This window comes from Anomaloglossus baeobatrachus, chromosome 2 (genome assembly GCF_048569485.1).
Source record: "Anomaloglossus baeobatrachus isolate aAnoBae1 chromosome 2, aAnoBae1.hap1, whole genome shotgun sequence".
Taxonomy (NCBI): Eukaryota; Metazoa; Chordata; class Amphibia; order Anura; family Aromobatidae; genus Anomaloglossus; species Anomaloglossus baeobatrachus.
In genome coordinates, this window is record NC_134354.1 from 665,343,439 (window position 1) to 665,365,973 (window position 22,535).

The 22,535-nt window shown below is 42.5% G+C and overlaps 1 protein-coding gene across 1 annotated transcript in view; it reads right to left on the reverse strand.

Annotated features, from left to right (window-relative positions):
• B4GALNT1 (beta-1,4-N-acetyl-galactosaminyltransferase 1) overlaps window positions 1-22,535 on the reverse strand; it is a 350,827-nt gene that overhangs the window by 155,974 nt on the left and 172,318 nt on the right. The window contains exon 3 of the mRNA XM_075334473.1: window positions 17,348-17,521. Coding sequence (XP_075190588.1) covers window positions 17,348-17,521 — 174 coding nt within the window. The remainder of the gene's footprint in view (window positions 1-17,347; window positions 17,522-22,535) is intronic.

The following is a 22,535-nucleotide window of genomic DNA, read 5'->3' on the forward strand; positions in this document are numbered from 1 at the left end:
CCCCACCCTTTTATTTTCCCATAATAGAGATAGACAACTTTGAAAAATAGTTTTGTAATGGTTCCTGCACATGCATATACATGCCAGATTTGACAACATTATTGTATTTGTCAGCACTATACTTATTTATTATGTATTGTGTCATCCTTCAGGACCAGTGGCGTAACTATAGTCTGATGGACCACGATGCAGAGTTTGAGCCTGGGCCCCCCATCCTTTGCCACTTCCTTGTAAATATGTCCCCCATCTTGTAAATATGTCCAAATCATGGCCCCATCTTGGTGTATAACCCCATGATGGCTATATCCTGGTATGTAGGGTCCCATTCTGGTATGTATGTCCACTATCATGCCCTCATCCAGGTACATATATCCCCATCATGGTATATTTTCCCATCATGGACCCATCATGGTATATGATCCCTATCATGCCTATATCCTGGTATATATAATCCCATCCTGGTATATGACCCCATACTGGTGTATGACACCGATCATGGATATAGCCTGGTATATATGGCCCCACCCTGGTATATATGTCCCCATCATTGCCCATCCTGGTATATATGGCCCCATCATGACCCATCTTGGTATACATGGCCCCATCCTGATATATAGCCCCCCCATCCTGTTATATAGCACTCCATCCTCCTATATAGCACTCCATCCTGCTATATAGCCACCCATCATGCTATATAGCCCACTCATCTTGGTATATAGCCCCACACCACGTGCACACAGTAAAAAAACAAACAATTGTACTGTGTTCACTTTCATAATGAGGCATATGGAATTTTGTACAGATAGATAGGATGGATGTATGGATAGGATGTACAAACAGAGAGATAGCATACAAAGACAGACAAACAGACACTATACACAGACAGACAGTATAGACAGACAGCTAGTATATACATGAACAGAATTAAACTCCAGAACTTAATAAGAGGATAAGGAAAAAATTGTAAGTCCAAAAACTGATGTGCTGAACGTAAATAGTTTTATTTGAATAATAGTACAATCCAATATGAGGATAAGAAGGTTGAAGTCCAACAAAAGATCACAAGTACTATACAGACAGAAATCTTTGACGTTTCCGCAAAGTTGTCTTTCTCAGAAGGCTGTCTACATAAGAATAAAATGACAAAGATAATAATGAATCTGTACATCAGATAATCATGTTTTTTAGCATTGGAACAAATATATAACATCATTGTAATGACATTCAGAATAGTCAGGCATGACCAATACAGAATATAAGACATCGGTGATCTCATTTCACATTAGTTGACCAATAATTAGGTCGAAGGCAATCGTATATAAGAAAAAGGGTAACAAAGTGAAAAGGACCATTAATAAAGTTAAATACTATGTGAACTTAATACATATGAAAAGGGGACAGTGAGTAGAAGGTATCGGTGCTGCTATATCAGAGATAAATCTGGACTCACCAATAGAAAATAGATATTTATATAATAGATTTGTATCATAGACTGTAAGCTTACGAGCAGGGTCCTCACTCCTCTTGGTATCTTAATTTTTGTTTTTTTGTATTGTCTCATATTGTCTGTACATGTCCCGTCTGAATTGTAAAGCGCTGCGGAATATGTTGGCGCTATAGAAATAAAACTTATTATTATTATATTATTATATAATAGACAAGTATAATGGGACTACTGTAGAAGTATGGTGTTCGAATGAGACACAGGAACAGACTGTAAAAATAAAGAAAAAATGTCATCAAGGTTACAAATGAAAAAGAACTAATGTAAGTATAATGGATCCTTGTCGTCATAAGGCAGGGTGTGATTGACGAATAAAGGAAGATTGCATATAGGACTGTAAGAGTGAAAAGGGGGGGGGGGATAAATGATTAATACCTTAATGCGAGGTTTTCAGGATACTCAGGATATATCTGTGATGAATAGAAAACCTAATGCCAGTAAAATGTGACTAATTGTGTCCAGGTCAGCTGTAAACATACAATAAGTTTGACAGATGACTAAAAAGTAACGTGGTAATGTCCTTATAGCTTTTAATCTGTAAAAATACAAAATCACTAGTGATGAGTGTATGAGAATAACGGTATATACATAAAAATAAATAGGAGACTGATAATCACATTGACTACAATTACCTCGGCTTTGTAAAGCAAGGAAACGGAAAGGCTTTGTTCCTTTATATGTTACCGTAGTTATATAATGTGGTTAATTGCTGCCTATATCGCAGGGTTGATGCACAAAAAAAGAAAAAAAGGAAAGAGTTAATTGAAAAAAGACATAAGAGGGATGATATAGGAGGCTAGTAGAACCGGAAAAACACAAATACCTGGAGGAAGTGGTGAAGCTGGGGATCGCTATTACTGGAGCTAAACAAAACAATTGTACTGTGTGCACTTTCATAATGAGGCATACGGAATTTTGAAATAGAAAGGATGGATGTATAGATAGGATGTACAAACAGACAGACAGTATACACAGTTTACACAGACAGTCTACACAGACAGTCTACACAGACAGACAGTCAGACAGACAGTCAGACAGACAGTATACACAGACAGATAGTATAGACAGACAGTATAGACAGACAGTATACACAGACAGACAGATAGTATACACAGACAGACAAACTGACACTATGCACAGACAGACAGTATACACATACAGATAGTATAGACTGACAGTATAGACAGACAGTATAGACAGACAGTATACACAGACAGACTGACAGTATACACAGACAGTATACACAGACAGACAGTATACACAGACAGACAGTATACACAGACAGACAAACTGACACTATGCACAGACAGACAGTATAGACAGACAGCTAGTATATACAGACAGTCAGACAGACAGTATAGACAGAAAGACAGACAGTATACAAAGACATACAGTATTCACAGACAGTATACACAGTCAGATAGTATAGACAGAAAGACAGTATACAAAGACATACAGTATACACAGACAGTATACACAGTCAGATAGTATAGACAGAAAGAAAGACAGTATACAAAGACATACAGTATACACAGACAGTATACACAGTCAGATAGTATAGACAGAAAGACAGACAGTATACAAAGACATACAGTATACACAGACAGACAGTATACACAGACAGTATACACAGACAGACAGACACTATACATAGACAGTATACTCAGACAGACACTATACGCAGACATACAGTATAGTCAGACACAGTATAGACAGTCAGATAGTATACACAGACAGACATTATACACAAGCAGACAGACAGCATCCACAGACAGTCCTGAATCAGCACTGAAGGTATGTACTCCTATAATTACCATTTAGGATTAGTGTACTTAGCACTCAGATCTTTGCACAGTGTATCTATATTGCACCGCTGCACAAAGCACACCTTATAGCCGCATATACTGTATTATTTAACATACCCTCAGATTGAGTGATTGTCCCTATATTTATACTTGTGTTTCATTTTCCAATAGATGATACTCCAATCACTCTACTCAGTAGGGATAGTGGTATTTTGATCCCCCTGTGCTCAATATCATAGCACATTACTCCTATGACTAATTTGTTTTCATTATATTATGATTCCTAGGCTTGTTATGTGTGACGCCCTGGACTAGCCAGGTCGTCCCAGGTAGTCCCATGCACACACACCCCCTCCCTAAAAAGGTGACCGCAGCCAAACTTCAAAACCTTGTCACCTCCCTCCAGGTTTGATGTCCACACCAGGGGGGGTGTAGCCAGGCAGTTGGCTCCACCCACCGAGGAGTTCACAGGCCTGGAGGCGGGAAAAACAGAGCGTTCTAGGTAGATTAGCTTTGACAGTGGAGGAGAAAAGTCGAGTTCAAGGGCAGACCTGTGACCAGGCCTGCCATAGTCTACCAGGTGTCTGGGTTGGAGCCCAGTCACCTCTGGCTAGAAGGCAGACAGTGGTGGTCGCCTGCAGGAGCTGGGATTATAGCCGGTGGAACCGTAGGGACCGGGGTCGGGCGGTGGCCCGCCGGTACCGAACCGGGGAACCGATTGGAAACCGGAGCACGAGGAGGGGTACTCAGACCCAGCACGAAGCCCAGAAACCACAGGGCTGAGTCAAATCAACTGATTGAGGACTGGACTTTAGGACCTTTCCCACACAAGACCCGACTGAAGACAACAGCCCAACCATTAGGGTAAAGCCACTGCCAAGGCATAGAGACCCAAAGGGCCAGCGTCTGCGGGCAAACAGGGCTCTCCCGACACCCAGCAAGCCGTGGAGCGGACTACCGTTGGTAAGGCATAGGAGTCATAACATTCACATTAAGGAGGTGCAGGAGAAATGCGGAAACCACCAACCTGTTAAGGGAGAAGCTGCAGCCGGCTGCGGGCACCGTTCATCACCCCGTTTGGTTTACCAGAGACTCCAGCGTGTTGTGTCATAGTGAGTACACCAGTGCCTTCGGACCGCGCACCGTGCCGCACCGCATCGGCACCCAGCACACATCCATCCCCTCGCCTCAGCACCTCCCACGGGCCCCCGGGACCATCACTCCCCTACCCACGGAGGGGTCAACACCAAGCTGCGCAACACCATCCCCGGGAGGCCTAGTCAAAGGCAGCGGTGGTGTCCATCCATTCACCACAACCCGTGGGTGGCGTCACGAACTTAAATCCCCTACAAACCACCGCGGCCCCGGCCGTGGAACTCCCCACCGAAGTCCCTGCGTGTAGCGCCAACCCCATTTCAGAGCGACGTGACCCCCTGGGTCCGTGGAAAAGCTCGAGCCACCCACCGTACGAGCACAGATCCGAGCGGCTCGGCAGCCGCCGAGCCCGCAGGGCAGTACATATGTAGCCATATTTCCTGAAATCACAAGTATATATTGATGCAACTACAGCATTTCCACATTTCCTCATTACTATTTAGATACAAGTAAGTTCCTATTTACCACTCACGCCATTTTTTATGATGCACTTTTTTCACATCCCCCTCCTTAAATTATTATTAGTTTCTCTAAAGGTCACTGGAGGAGCCTGGGGAGAAGTCGGCACTCATATAGCAATCCAATTTTTCTACAAATCACCATACGTCTTTTTACAATGGTATAAGGTATTACTGTTATATGTGAAACAGCAATTATTCATTTTATGCTGTCATATACTGATGATAAAGCTATATACTCTGTTCTTTCATCTAGATATAAAGAGAGCAAAATAACTATTTCCTTCAGGAAAATTGAGTTCTTATTATTCTGCATTGGTGTTTAAGGTAGATCTTTTTTCCTATACTCCGGGGGTTTCTGAGGTCTCCTCTTGTAGTCTTGACACTTGTGTTTCTATTTATTTTTTTATTCATGCCTTTATGTATTTTCACATTTTCCTTTATATATTTGTCTCAGGCGTTCCACCTTATATTCCCATTCACTCACCAGAAGCAACAGCCGTTGCCTAGCAACCTCCTGCCATTATTTGTGCTTAGGTGGGTTGAGGTCATATATATTTTTTACTTCGGTTAGTTCATCTTTTGTTAAATATATCTCATTTATTGAGAAATCCTGATAAACACATGTTCAATTTTTACATATATTTGTGCGTGTCATCCAGGTAATGTTTCCAAATGAAAGAGATTGTTGTATAGCATCAATTTAATGCATATTTCATTTTTCAAAAATGATTGTAAAAAACATTTCTGTAATGTATAATACCCATTGTACACTGTCTAAAAGAATTTTTTGTTATGTTTTTGTTTAAATAGAAAAGTTTGTCCTTGATAAAGACCAGATGTATGGTTGAAACGTCGGACTTTTTTGCTTATGCACAAATTAAATAAGAGAAATTGAAGCATCACGATTTTTTCTATATTTCTTGGGAGTGTGCCGGAACTTTTGTTATAGTTCTCCCTTTTTTCCATGCACCTACTTATATAGTAAGCCAGGTTTATCTCACTAATTAAGTATCCACAGACAGATAGACAGACAGTATACACAGAAAGTCAGACAGACAGACAGTCAGACAGATAGTATACACAGATAGTATAGATAGACTGATAGACAGTATAGATAGACAGACAGATAGTATAGACAGACAGTATACACAGACAGCTAAATATTGCACACTATACAGGACCAACATATGTCATAAATAACACATACAGACAGCACATAACACATTATCACATTATACTCACCTCCTTCTTGGTCTCCTGGAGTTCAGAGGGTCTTTAGAAGCAGCTTCTCCGGCCACAGCAGTGCAGGCACCCCTCCCCCTCACTCTGTGGTAAAGACGGGAGTAAACAGGACACAAAGGAGGGAAGGGTGCCCTGTGCTGGAGCCTGTGCACCACAGGAGCAGCAAGTGACAGTGAACTGCTGCTCCCTGCGGCACCCCATCTGCTTTCTGCCGGAAGAGGCCCTGTGCGACTGGTGGCCATGGTACTCACCTACCCTGCGCTCCCCCAGCATTCTCCTGCGACGCTGGTGTAGCGCCCCTGAGACACTCAGGGCACTACTGCCCCCTGGGACCTGGAGTATTAGTGCTGATACCACCAAAGCACAACCAAAATCCTAAGTTCTCCACTCCATACCAGGCATAGAGGGTTAATCATCTAAGGGGATAGTCGCCATGGAAAGGAACGAGTCCCTGGGATTAGTCAGCCTGGTGGGAAGGGTAGCAGTCAGTCAGGAGTTGAGAGAGGGCAGCATACAGGAGAGGTGTGCGGACGTGCCTGAACTGGGTCCGTGCAGCTATGACCAGGGGGCACAGGAGAGAGGTCGCCAGGTCGGGTACCGGAGATAGCGCTGGGACTGGAGAACGCACGGGGAACAGGGCCCTAGATCAGGTGCCAGTTCTACACGGCTTGATAAATACCTGCCCGGTGAGAACACTTTAACGGACTTCATGTGTGTCTGCTATGTGTGTATATGTGCTCAGTGTGTGTGTGTATATACATGCATGTGCGCTGTGTGTATGCGCCCAGTGTATCCATGTGTGTCTGCTATGTGTGTATATGTGCTCAGTGTGTGTGTGTATAAACATGCATGTGCGCTGTGTGTATGTGCCCAGTGTATCCATGTGTGTCTGCTATGTGTGTATATGTGCTCAGTGTGTGTGTGTATATACATGCATGTGCGCTGTGTGTATGCGCCCAGTGTATCCATGTGTGTCTGCTATGTATGTATGTGCTCAGTGTGTGTGTGTATATACATGCATGTGCGCTGTGTGTATGCGCCCAGTGTATCCACGTGTGTCTGCTATGTGTGTATATGTGCTCAGTGTGTGTGTGTATATACATGCATGTGCGCTGTGTGTATGCGCCCAGTGTATCCATGTGTGTCTGCTATGTGTGTATATGTGCTCAGTGTGTGTGTATACATGCATGTGTGCTATGTGTGTATGCGTCGGTGTATCCATGTGTGTCTGCTATGTGTGTGTGTGTGTGTGTAACCGTACACTGTACAGGACAGTGGCTGCGCCGCAACTTCCTGGTCACATGAAAACACGTGATCGGAGGCTGTCGCGCGGCAACTGTAGTGTACACAGTGCACAGGAGTGCGCCGGATGCGACAAAGTGGAGAAAAGGTAAGCGACAGTGCTGACGTGTGTCGGGCTAAGCTAGTAACCATCTTACACATCGGTAACTAAGGAAAGCGGTTTCTATAGTTACCCGATATGTACTATGGATGCCAGCCTACGTCGGCTCCGGCACACGTGTGCTAGTGGCTTTTCTCCACTTTGTCTTGCGGTGTGGGCTTCGGGTGCTGCAGCAGTCACCTGGGTGTCGGGCGTCTCCGTGTGGGTTCGGGGAATGCGTGCGGGGGGACGGGGCCAGGGCGAGCATCCAATGCGTGAGGGGGCGGGGCCTGGCCAAGCATCCAATGCGTGCAGGGTGCCGGGGCGAGCGGCCAATCCATGGGGGGGCGGGGCCAGGGCGAGCCGAGCGGCCAATCCGTGCTGGGGGGGCGGGGCCATGCCGAGGCCAGCGGCCAATCCGCTGGTTGTCACCGTAAGGACACAATTTTGGAGCAAGACAGACAGATAGACAGACAGACAGACAGAAAAAGGCAATTATATATATAGATTATTAAGGCTCTTAGTTCGTAACAGTTCCAGGATCTATCCTTTATTTGGTCACTGACTTGTCCTCTGTGCTCACAATAGCTTCTGTGGGTCAGCTGCCCGTGTGTGTCTATGGACTGGCTCTTCTTCCACCCCTCACTATGGTTCTTGCTCTGCTCCTTCTTCACACTATTGGCTCCTCAGCTCTCAGACATTTACGGTAAGTTCTCCCAAGGCTCTGCCTGCAGCTCGAACATAGGTTGCCTGTCAATCACGGACATACCACTGGTACATCCTGTGCAAGCGCACCAGGGCCCAAGAGGAAAGGAAGCCAGGTCCACCAAACCAGGTGGAATTGTGCATCATGATGAACTTTTGGACTGCAACGGGCTCATATACTGTTCTTTGTACAGGGCCCGTTTTCTGTCCGTGTCCACTCCTGGTGCCTGCATCCTGAACATCTAATCTCTGCCCAGCTGATTCCTATGTCTGTGGATTTTTTTTCCCTTTTTAATTATTCTTGCATCTAATTGTTCTCTTCTATCGTCTCAAAAGTTCAGTCCTTCTGCCGAAACATCTGAAGTCCTATGGATACCTAAAGTAAATATGATTCGCCATCACTCCCAAATTTCTGCTGGATTCAGAAATGTGGAAATTGTCTCTAAGAAACATATATGGTCAGATTATATACTGATTAAATGTTCTAACTTACCCCACGCTCCATATTGCCTGTATCTCAAAACACCAATTTGTTCCATAGGAACATACAATTCCCAGAGTGTTAAGGCTGTATTTGTAGCTTGCAGGTTGCCAGCAGAGTCCTGATTCTGATATGATTGGACATAGTAGCTATGATGCTAATCACTACTTATGGGTAGAGTAGTCAGGAAAGCTGGGGTCTGGTAACAAAAGTACACTTATGGACACAGGGTGTACACAGAGGCATAGTTAGGTCACGATCCAAGAGTCAGAATTCCGGGAAGGCATGTAATGGATTCAGTGAGAAAACTGAGACATGGTCAGGTAACAGTCCAAGGTCAAAAGCCAGGAGGTCACAACAGGAACAGGGAACAGGCAGAAAGGAGTCAAACAACAGTCTGGGGACAGGAAACAAAGATCAGAGCACAGGTAGGACCACAGGCCAACAGCACAACAACAGATCCAGAATGTATGACTGGCAATGTTTGAGGAGAGCATGCTCACTAAAGAAGCAGAGCAATTACCCAGAAGATGAAACACTTGAGCAATCAGCACCTTCCAGAACCAGCATGGAAGCCTGTACTGTCAATCAACCTGCCAGCCAGTAGCCCAGGAACACATAGCAGAGCATTTCCTAGTGTGCAAGATGCTCTGCACAGCGGAATCGTGACAGTAGCACTGACAACATATGAAGATAAATACAACAAGGGGGGGTTTAAATACACAAAAAGGGTGTCAATATTCAAAGAAACTCGCACCTTGGCATGAGTGAGGTGTGGTTTACATAAAAAAGCCAGTAATAACATGAAATAACAGAATAGACTTGAAAGCAACGTCATTACTACTGTGCTTAAGACACCATAGAAAACTAAAATGAATTAAAAACATGAATTATAAAACATGCAATAAATGTAATTACTAAATCCTGTCAGGGAAAAAATTAAGCGATAATAGAACTGAGGTTGGCAGTGTAAATTCTAAAGACTGCATTAAACCACACAGCTAATGGAGAGATTGCATTTTATGGTTGTATTTTTATAACAAATGTGATTGAGGATGCATAAATTTAAAATAATAAATAACCAGAATACTTCCCCAAAAAACACACAGTAAAAATAGTTTATTTTAAGAAATACTTCCCCACACTATTCCTCGTTCACCAATTTATTATTAAAAATATTCCCATGAAGTTCCATAGTAGTCCATGATTCAAGAATGCAGGTCCGGCGACTGTGAATAGTAGTAAAGTTCAGCTATTCACAGGCTCCGGCTAGTTACAATAACACTCATAGCTCAGCCGGCACCTGTGAATAGCTGTGCTTCTTTACTTCTTACTATTCACAGTCACCAGAGCTGCATTCGGGGAACATGGACTATGACAAAACTTTCAGAGAACATTTTTGATAAATTTTTCAAAGTCATAGTGTGGGAGAGTCTTTATTCAAATAAACTATTTTTTCCTGTGTGTGGATTTTTTTTTTTTGATTGCTGGGTTTAATAATAGGGGTGGTCTTATAGACACCTCTCCATTAGTAACACCTGGGCTTCATGCCAGCTGACATTACAAATCTGACATCAACTCCAAAAAATAATGCCCCATTACCAGTGCACTTGGACCATAGGGAAGATCCAGGCAAAGCACCAGAATTGGCTCAACTCATGTGATACTCTAGTTCTGGGGTGGCTGCAGGCTGGAAGTTTTAGGCTGGGAAAGGACCAATAACCATGGACCTTCCCAGTCTGATAATATCACCCCCCAGCTGTCTGTTGGTTATCAAAAATGGAGGGACTCCACGTTATTTTTTAAAATTATTTATTTATTCTGCTTCTAGCAGCAACCTGGCAGTCAGAGATGCGTTCATGTGTCTTCCCCATCCTGTTCCCATTCCATTCGAGTGCTGTTTCCATTCATTTCAGTGATTTTTGCTGCCCACCCAGCCCTGCTGGAAGGGTCTTGCAGAAAAATGCTTGAGTTTCCCATTGACTTTGATTATACTCGGTAGTAGAGTCAAGCCCACCCAACTGCGCGACCTGCTCGTTTCGAGTACTGAGCACTCAAGCATTTTAGTGCTCGCTCCTTACTATTCATTACCTTACACAGCTCAAGAGGAATACCTTTAGAGTTTTCATTTTTCTGCACATGAAACTAATCTCTCTGCATCAAATACCCACTCCACTTTAATATCTTCATCACAGAATATTATTTTAGTGAACGGGAACAAAGGCTTTTGTTACTTTTTTACCGATTATGAAACCTAACTACACCATACCAAAATCAAACTTATAACTTACTATAACCCACAACTTCTACACAAGTCCACAAAAAGGAAAAAACACAGTAGAGTATTAAGAGGGGGCTAAAAAGGAAAAGGATTAAAGGCCGCTTTACACGCAGCGACATCGCTAAAGCGATGTCGTTGGGGTCACGGAATTTGTGACGCACATCCGGCCGCTTTAGCGATGTCGTTGCGTGTGACACCTACGTGCGATCGAAAATGGTCGCAAAATCGTTGACATGCTCCCCTATTCCCAATTATTGTTGCTGCTGCAGGTACGATGTTGTTCGTCGTTCCTGCGGCAGCACACATTGCTATGTGTGACACCGCAGGAATGAGGAACCTCACCTTACCTGTGGCCGCCGGCAATGAGGAAGGAAGGAGGTGGGCGAGATGTTCGTCCCGCTCATCTCCGCCCCTCCGATTCGATTGGGCGGCCGCTTAGTGATGTCGCTGTGACGCCGAATGAACCGGTTCGCCGGTCACAGCGACGTCACTAGGCAGGTAAATTCGTGTGATGTGTCCGAGCGATGTTGTGTGCCACGGGCAGCGAATTGCCCATGACGCACAACCGATGGGGGGCATGTACGCACGCTAGTGATCTCGCTAGCGAGATCGCAGCGTGTAAAGCGGCCTTAAGAGTGGGCTAAAAAGAAAAAACAGTAGAGGATTAAAAGGGAGGCTAAGAAGGAAAAGGCAAAACACAGTAGAGGATTAAGCAGGGGCTAAAAAGGTAAAACACAGTAAAGGATTAAGAGGGGTCTAAAAAGGAAAAACACAGTAGAGTATTAAGGCTATGTGCACACTGCGTTTTTTTCATGCATTTCCGCAGCTTTTTGAACTGCAGCGTTTTAATGCCAAAATTTTGATTTTCAAGCATATTCTATGGGAAATTGTGATTTCTTGTGCGCACTATGCTGTTAAAAATGCAGCGTTTTAGTTGTAGAAAATTTGGCAAAGACTCAGCGTTTAAAGAAGCAACATGTCAATTGTTTTTGCCATTTTGGCAGCGTTTTGCTAACATTAGAGTCAATCAGAACTTTCAAAACGCATTCTAAATCAAAATACCAGCGTTTAACATGCTTTTTTGTTGCAGAAAACATGCTTTTTGGACTAAATAAACGCATGCGTTTTTGACTTTATAATAAGAGCATAATATGTCCCTTTACACACACACACATAGTCCGACAATTAAATAAAAATCATTAAATTAACATTACTTTATGCATAAATATTAAAACACAGTCATAATTTTAATAAAATTAGTTATTTTGTGTGTGATTTTAATCATGATATTTTGTATCACTTTTTTCCGTTTTTTTTCTAAGTGTTTGAATGTTTAAACCTTATTTAGCAGTGTATTTGTATTCAAAACGCAATGAAAAAGCATGTATATCCCGGTAAAACACGGCTAAACCGAGGTAAAAACGCAAGCGTATTTATAGCGTTTTTGTGGTCAAAACCAAAATTGGCAAAGACAATTTCTGCCAGAGGATGCGTTTAGAACTGCAAATAACTCAACACAAAGTGCGCACATTGCCTAAGAGGGGGCTTAAAAAAGCAAAAATTGTCACAAAACCTCAAGTTTGAGCAACAAATAAAAAAGTGCCATCTCAATATAAGATTCGGGGACACCTATTGAAATCACCGGATCTTTATCATTTTTATAAATAGTGTGAATTCTGTTTTTTATCTCAAACCATGCTCTTAATAATCATTTGCCCATGGATATACATTTCATGTTTACATATGTTTCTGTATTATGCTGTGTTTTATTGTTTTATGTTGTTAGCTTTTAGGTCAATTTCAAGTTAGTTAGGGGTTTTTTTTTTATCAATCTACAACTACTATATTAACTTCCAAATAATAAAGAAAAAAGCAGTATAATTCCATTTTTGTATATATCACAGATAGATTTATAGAACTTACATTCATATACATATTGTTGTAAGTTATGTATATATTTCAACAGAGCAGTATTACACTCCCTTTTCTCCAGTAGAAGTCTGCCCTATATAATGCATTCACTCACTTAAAGCCCGATAATTATAACACAACTGCTCATGTCAGATATATCATAGTGACTTAACCACATGGATGATATAGATTATCTGTGGTCTCACAGCCACGTAATTCCTCTCCTGCTCAGTGGGATGATACAGTATCTTTAGACCGAGTGTTGCCAGTCACTCTGTTCTAATACTAATTCCTCCTACCATAGTGTTTCACATTTAGTTTGGTTGACATATCCTTATTTATTTATATTTTCTAATTGATACAATTTTCTATCATATTTGGTAAAAATTACAACTATAAAATATAATCCTTCCATTAGCTGTGTGCTTTAATGCAGAATAGCACGCAACCTGTGAACTTCTCCTTACATAAGGCGCACAAACATCTTTTTAGAAACGTTCATGGTGCCATTGAGTGTCAGAGGTACTTACAAGGGTTTTGAGAAGTGGTGTGGATGAGCTCTTTGTTCTCCCATTATGTGTTTCCTCTAAGTGCTGGGAAGGAGCACAAGTTACCCTTAATTGGAACCTCTCACCAGATTTGGGGCCTATAAACTGCGGCCACCACCAGTGGGCTCTTATATACAGCATTCTAACATGCTGTATATAAGAGCCCAGGCCGCTGTGTAGAATGTAAAAAATACTTTATAATACTTACCTAAACGGTCAGTGCGTCAGATGAGTCAGATGGGTTTCCATTCTCCGATACCGGCGCCTCCTCTTTCAGCCATCTTTGTCCTCCTTCTTCTGAAGCCTGTGTGCATGACGCATCCTACGTCATCCACAATAGCCGGCATTGAGGTTCCGCACATGCACACAACAATACTTTGATCTGCCTTGCTCAGGGCACTGTTCAATTGCAGTGCTGGGGTTCTGGGTTTTTAATTCTCACCCATAACAACATTTACCGCTTCTCCGGTTTCCTCCCACACTCCAAAGACATACTGATAGGGAACTTGTGAGCCCCAATAGGGAGAGAAAATTACTGGTTTTCACAATCTGAAATGTGCTTCTGCCTACAGATTATTAAGAGAATCCTACTGTAGTTAAAATTTTCATAGTTTTACAGTTAATAGAGCTGAAAAAGACTGGTCGATCAAGTGCAACCTATAATCCTTATCTGGTTATGCCAAACTGTACGCCCAAAGAGCCCCAATAAGAGCTTCTATTCGCCCTGCAAAAAACAAGTCCCAACTTGGCTCCACTTAAAGGGAACCTGTCACCAGATTTGGGGCCTATAAGCTGCAGCCACCACCAGTGGGCTCTTATATACAGCATTCTAACATGCTGTATATAAGAGCCCAGGCCGCTAAACACTTTATAATACTTACCTAAACGGTCAGTGCAGACCAGATGAGTCAGATGGGTGTCTCCATTCTCCGGGTGCGGTGCCTCCTCTTTTGGCCATCTTCTTCTGAAGCTGGGGTGCATGACACGTCCGACGTCATCCACACACGCCGGCATTGAGGTTCCGCGCATGCGCACTACAATACTTTTATCTGCCCTGCACAGGTTGTGTGGATGACGTAGGACGCATCATCCACACTAGCTTCAGAAGATGGAGGACATAGATGGCCGATAGAGGAGGCGCTGGTAACGGAGAACGGAGACGCCCATCCGACCCATCTGCTCTGCACCAACTGTTTAGGGAAGTATTATAAAGTTTTTTTACATTCTACACAGCGGCTCTTAGCATGTTAGAATGCTGTATATAAGAGCTTACTGGTGGTGGCCGCAGTTTATAGGCCCCAAATCTGGTGACAGGTTCCCTTTAAAAAAAAAAAAAAATTACATTGGCCTGCAAGGCAAAGTTAACGCATCATTTTTGCTTAAGTGCAGTAAAAGAGAAATCCAAAGAAAAATGGAAAATTGCTTTTATTCATCCCTCTCTGCTCCAAAAATATATATTTTCTTCAACTTATTTTCAAACATTATATAATAGATTAAGAGGTGCTTTTAAAAATAATCAAATTTGACCTGCAAAAAAAAGTTAATCATAGGGCTACATTGACAAAAAAAGTCATGGCTCTTGGAAGATAAGGATAAAAAAAGCAGAAATATTTCAATTGGTCTGGTCCAGAAGGGGTTAATTATATAACATACACTATGTGAAGCAGAAAAGTAGAAAAGTAGAGCTTCCTCTTTTAGAATAGTGACATTTGTCAACAGTCAGATTTTCTTTATTGTAACACCCACACCTTCAAATCCCAACTAGTTAGTTAGTAATACATTGCGTTCACTTCCACATTGTTACATTCTTGCAGTTTTCTAGCCAGGATAATGACTCCCCATGTATTACTCATTGACATATTGATTGTTTAAAGGAACAAAGTGGATTTGAAATTTTAACTGATGACATCAGTGACGTTAGTGTTTCCAAAATAACCATTTAGTCAACTCAGAAAATACCAGTCATCCTTCCCAAGAAGAATAAAAAAAGAATAAAAAAAGAATTTAGAATATAAGGCCCTCATTCATGTTAAACTAACATGAGCCAACCCACATAATATATGTGAGATCAGTCAACCATTTGATGTGTTTGGGTGCCTCCTGAATCTTCCCCAATAAATGATGTTGAGTTGGGGAGGATCTGGCATGCCCAGTTTCCAACAGCCGATCCTTTTGTTCTTGGGGAGAGGAGACAAACCAAGTGCACCTGTATTTAAGTGTACTCAAGCGAGGCCCTATTCACATCATGCTGTTACCCTGTATTGACAAAAAAGACTGACTGCACTCCTCGACCTGACGTGCTTGACCTGACGTGCTTGACCTGACGTGCTTGACAGGTGCATAACTGAATATGACATAAAATACAAAAAGACAGTTTGCACTCTGATAATGCTAAAGTATGGAAACCATGAATCTGTGAACATGGACCTGCATTACTGCTAAGGAAAATCTGAGAAAAATGAGATATTTAGCATATGTAAATGGCCATTTGTATATCTGCCCAGTTGCCCCTTCACGGCATATCTCGTAACTGGGTCCCTAACGCTATGCTGAAGTCTCTCTCTGGGTTAAAAACCTCCTGTGTATGGGCAAGTAGGAACCTGTCTTTTTGTATTTTATGTCATGTTCAGTTATGCACCTGTTCACACGTCAGGTCGAGGAGTGCAGTCAGTCTTTTTTGTCTATATGAAGAGGGTCATACCTTCTGACCGTGCACCCTTCCCCCAGTTGCCACAGGTAATCTTATCCTATATAGCAGGTTCCTACTTGCCCAATTGGGTGAATGGCGCTCTATGGATCTGCTTGAGTTGGTGTATACATCAGGAGAGTTTTACAGCATAAATACTAAGCGTACATGACTATCATGATGTAAACTGGGCTGTATTTACTCAATGCAATAATTTAAATACCTATTGCATGATACCAGATATCAGTTGCAAAAGCATATACCAGCGTGTCACTAATTTGGATCCAGATTGTAAGTCAAGGATATCTATTATGTATCTTTTTGCTATGAACATGTGGTGCTCATAAATCAGTATGGTCTCTTCTTTATGTCCTTTGGGATGTTAAATCTGAGTGAGGCACTTACTTGAGACATTTTAAATTACATAAGCCAAATATGGGGTACAGCAGTAACCACATATAAGTATACAATGATAGGCCTTCCATAAACTGTGATTGCCATAAAAAAAAAAATGGGTTGTGAAGATAGATTCATATAAAGATAAATTATAGTTTAAAGTCTCATGCTGAATATAGTTTTCTCTCAAAAACTAAGTAAGAAAGTAGGATATTCTTAAATGAATGTCAGCTTCTTCAATACAGATGGATAGATCACAATTACCAGATTGGTGAGGGTCCAACACATGGCACCCCTACATATTAGCTCCACCGGCTTGCAGATGTACATGGTGTAGTGAGTAAAAACCGCAAAGCTTCATTCCCTGGTACTGAAGAGGAGATGAACTGCAGTACCAGGGAATGGCCACTGCACTGTGCTGATCTGGCGCCATATACTCTACTAGTCAATGTAGCTAATAGCAGCTGATTCTGATTGGTGGTGACATTGGGTGTAGGACCCCCACCGATCTGTCATTGATGGTCTATACTATTATGTACAAAGTTTCCACAACAGAACATGAAGCCATCATATGCCTCAGATTTTGTGGATGCTCCATCGCATGCTGTCTGTAAGTGGGTATTCTCCCTTAGAAGTATTGCTTTGAAAAAGAGCCCAAAACGGAGCGAGTAAAACATTATATGGAAACTATAGGACTCCTTAAAAGATCTGCACAGCTTCCGTACACTGCTCCAAGCCCTTATGTTTAGAAGCAACTTTTCAGAAGACTGGTACAGTGTTTGAATGGTTACCTCATCTTAAAATTTGTATACTCCAACTCTCTTCTCTTGTGTGTTTCATTCATTTCTGAAGACTTAAAAGTTGCTGTAAAGTTCACTGCGTACGGTTTTCCTAGTAGCTCCCGTCTGAAGGGAATGTTCAGTGTCGCCTCGGCTTCACATTTACAGTTGTTCTTCGGTAACAGTCTGTGGAATAAATCAACAATAGGTCAAAAGTGGTAATCTGTGTGGTCATTACTGTCTTCCAAGACTTAGGAACACAACAAACAAGTATACACAGGTTGAATCCATGAAAAACATTTCTGTAGCACATCATATAGGATCTGGTTTAAGGTTTAAGCTGTACAACGCATGGGCCCTGAATAATTGTAGCATTACAATGACTAAGTTTATGTGCAATGTCAGGATTTTAAGGTTGGAAAAAGATATGTTTTGTTGAAATTTTTTTCAGGAATTATTATTATTATTATTATTACTTAGTTTTAGTGCAAACCCATTTTTTTTTGGGAATCAAAAATAATTGATATTAATATTAGAGGCGGTTCATTAGTTAGTATTCATAGGCACGTCAATATTACTTTGAGAAACAAGGTTTCTCTCAAACACCTTGTGTTGACAATAGTGTCTGTGAGTGGCGCTACTGCAGTCTGCTCATCCCCTTCTCGTGACCCCCAAGCACCGTGACCTCTGATGTCTGGTGATATCAGGCGAACTTCCAGTTGACCTGACATCACCGTGGCCGACCCCAATCCTTGAAAGTGACTGGGCTGTGGGCGGCGTTTCGCCACTCGTCACAGCCCAGCATTTCTCTTTCACTGTAGAGTGCCGCAAGCAGAAGCGATGCTGGGCTGTGATGCCTCCACAGCCCAGTGACTCAGGAAGACTGGATCTGGCCATGGTGATGTCAGGTCAACAGGAGGTTGACGTGACATCACCGGACATCAGAGGTCACAGAGCCTGGGGGGTCACACGGAGGCAATGAGCGGACTGCAATAGTGCCATTCACAGGCACTATTGGCAACACAAGGTATTTGAGAGAAACCTTGTTTCTCAACATAATATCGATGTGCCTATGAAAACTAACTAGTAAACAACCTTTTTAATGTACTGTACATAGCGATGGCTAAGACCCTTGGGCTCCTTCCCAAGCTGCATTATGGGAAAATAAAAATTGCATTTGGATATTTTGAGCTCTAAAATAAACTAAAGGGCTTAGTATGCCATAGTGTGTATGCGTGTGTTTGGAGTGTAGGGGGGGGGTGGGAGTGGGAGGGCAGGCAAGGAAGAAACCTGTTGTCAAATTATGTTGAGGCAACATTTTTCCTTTAGGGCTAGGATTGGGATTGGAAGAAGGGCTACAGTTAGGGAGACAGTTAGGATAATAAATAGTTATCTGAAAATAAAATTACACACAAATGTAATAAAAAGAAAATATAATAATATATAACTTTATTTTTAAAATTTTACATTGCATTTCAGCAAACAGCAGAAAGAAAACTATAGGAGCAAAGGGCAAACTATACTTACATCAGTATTTTCTTAAAATGTAATCCATGTGGTTGGGGACATGGGGTTCAATACTAGACTGGTAGAAGGGTGTATATACACTGTGTGTAGACTTATTAGGCAAGTTGTATTTTAGAGGATTTTTTTATTACTGATCAACAACTATGTTCTCAATCAACCCAAAAGACTCATAAATATCAAAGCTTAATATTTTTGGAAGTTGGAGTGGGGTGTTTTTAGATTTGGCTATCTTAGGAGGATATCTGTTTGTGCAGGTAACTATTACTGTGCAGAATTATTAGGCAACTTAATAAAAACCACATATATTCCCATCTCACTTGTTTATTTTCACCAGGTAAACCAATATAACTGCACAAAATTTACAAAATAAACATTTCTGATATGCAAAAACAAAACCCCAAAAATTAGTGACCAATATAGCCACCTTTCTTTATGATGACACTCAACAGCCTACCATCCATAGATTCTGTCAGTTGCTTGATCTGTTTATGATCAATATTGCGTGCAGCAGCCACCACAGCCTCCCAGACACTGATCCGAGAGGTGTACTGTTTTCCCTCCCTGTAGATCTTACATTTTATGAGGGACCACAGGTTCTCTATGGGGTTCAGATCAGGTGAACAAGGGGGCCATGTCATTATTTTTTCATCTTTTAGACCTTTACTGGCCAGCCACGCTATGGAGTAGTTGGATGCATGTGATGGGAGCATTGTCCTGCATGAAAATCATGTTTTTCTTGAATGATACTGACTTCTTGCTGTTACACTGCTTGAAGAAGTTGTCTTCCAGAAACTGGAAGTAGGTCTGGGAGTTGAGCTTTACTCCATCCTCAACCTGAAAAGGTCCCACAAGTTCATCTTTGATGATACAAGCCCATACCAGTACCCCAACTCCACCTTGCTGGAGTCTGAGTCGGAGTGGAGCTCTCTGCCCTTTACTGATCCAGCCTCTGGCCCATCCATATGGCCCATCAAGAGTCACTCTCATTTCATCAGTCCATAAAACTTTTGAAAAATCAGTCTAAGATATTTCTTGGCACAGTCTTAACGTTTTATCTTAAGTTTCTTGCTCAAAGCTGGATGTTTTCCATCCTCCCTTACCTTGACCATATCCCTGAGTATGGCACACCTTGTGCTTTTTGATACTCCAGTAACGTTGCAGCTCTGAAATATGGCCAAACTGGTGGCAAATTACATCTTGGCAGCTTCACGCTTGATTTTCCTCAATTCATGGGCAGTTATTTTGCGCCTTTTTTGCCCAACACGCTTCTTGCGACCCTGTTGGCTATTTGCTATGAAATGCATGATTGTTCGTTGATCATGCTTCAAACGTTTGGCAATTTTAAGACTGCTGCATCCTTCTGCAAGAGATCTCACAATTTTTGATTTTTCAGAGCCCATCAAATCTCTCTTCTGACCCATTTTACCAAAGGAAAGGAAGTTGCCTAATAATTAAGCACACCTTATATAGGGTGATGATGTCATTACACCACACCCCTCCTCATTACAGAGATGCCTATACAGCTTGGAGTAGGACAGCATGTATAAAAATTATCATGTGATCAAAATACTCATTTGCCTAATAATTCTGCACAGTGTGTGTGTGTGTGTGTGTGTGTGTGTATATACACAATAAATATTCTGTTTTGTGATTCACAAAGAATAAATCACTAAAAATCTGTTCCATGGTGCTTGAATGATATTTTGGGTAATTTTAGTCAGGAGAAAAAAAAACATTTTGATACTAGGTAAGGCAGTTAGAAGCAGCTTTATTGCTCTCAAAAAAATAATTATGATTTTCTTATTATTTTCTTTTTGTTACTGAGAGCAATAAAACTTCCAGGCCAATAACTGGACACTTAGAAAACTATGTTATCATAGTCCCTTGTGTTAAAAGCTATGTCTCATGTTCATACCCCAGAACCTCCGATGGGAATATTGAACTATTGATTTGAAGGAAGCAAACAGTGTTGAAAAAATAAACTCTGTACTTTAACCCCCTGTCTGACAGTATCTGTCGGAGATGAGGCTCTATACACATCACATTGAGCTCCTCGTTCATGAGTTCATGACTCTGGGGCTTGTCTGAGTATCTGAAAAAAGTATTTCAGAAATGCCCTCAAATGGATACATTGACTTCAATGAGGCAAACTGAGACCAACATGTCACTTACTTCACCACACTCCATTTGTTATCTTTCTCAGCTGTCAAATGCCATCGCTCTGTCTTGGCATGTGCCACTAGCGGTGGAGAAGGTTGGGCTGATATAATTCCTACGTCAGCCAACAATTAGCTTCTCCTATATTGTGTATTGCTGCCCAGCTTCATGTTTTTGTTTTAAATACATGTATTTTAGATTATGCTCACCGGCCAGTGGTTGGTCAGACCCCCCCCCCCCCCCCCCCCCCCCCCCCCCCCCCCATCATCATGCATGGAACCCCATGTAATCTCCATATCGAACCCAAGTCAGTGACAGTAATAAGTGTAAGGCCAGTGTCACACTTGCGAGTGCCTCACGTGTAACTCGCGCGAGTCTCTCATTGAATCACCCGGCACCTGCGCACACTCTCCTGACAGGAGCATCTCAGCTGCATAGAGATACATGCAACCTACCCGCTCCTGTTAGGAGAGTGTACAGCCATGCCAGGTGACTCAATGAGAGACTCGCACGAGTTACACGCAAGGCACTCGCAAGTGTGACTCCGGCCTAATGCTGACGATGGAGTGACAACGACCCAGCCCATGTTAAACCTGAACTTGGATCGTATTACTTTTCTCTTTCCTGCCAATTAGTACTTTGATTCTCTCCTCCTGGTTTTGACCCTAGCTGCCCACTTGATTTGTTCATTGCCTTGTGTCTGTCTACTTCTCTGTCTTCTCTGACATGTCTATGTAGTGTGGGAGGAAACCCACACAAACATGGGGAGAACATACAAACTCTTTGCATGTTGTCCTTGGTGGGATTTAAACTCAGGACCCCAGTGCTGCAAGACTGCTGTGCTAACCACTGAGCCACTGTGCCACTCTAGCAAAGTGGATGGGTTTCATAGGAATCTCCCGCCCACTGTGCCTTTTTTACTCAGAAAAAAATGACCTGCTGTGCATGTTTCATATCTGCAATATGTCAATTTCTATTGCGAATATTCTGAGTTTTATCTGAAGATTTTTCTAAGACTTACATTGGGTACGGAAAATGCACTGGTAAAAACCGCACATAAGTATATCAATAAAGTTTTGTCAAAGCAAAATACCAGGAAGTATCAAAAACATGACATACCAAAAAGAGACAAAAACAGGATAAAAATGTCGCGGGCGGAGGAGGGGATGCTACGCTCACCCACTGCTCGGGTCCGGCTGCTGCTGCTGCTGCTCGGTGGTGGCTCGAGCGGTGGGCCGGATCTCGGGGACTCGAGTGGCGCTCCTCGCCCGTGAGTGAAAGGGGGTGGTTTGGTTTAGGGATATTGTCCGTGACGCCACCCACGGTTGTGGTGAGGTTGTGACACCACCGCTGCTCTGGACGGGGATCCCGGGAGCGATGACAGGGAGCAGCTTGGATGTTGGTTCTCCCCTCCGTGGGTAGGGGGGTTGGTTGTCCCGGGGCCCGGTGAGGGTTAGGGAGGACAGGCGGGTTACGGGGCCTGGTGAGGTGCAGGGTCGCGGGGGCAGCGCTGTGC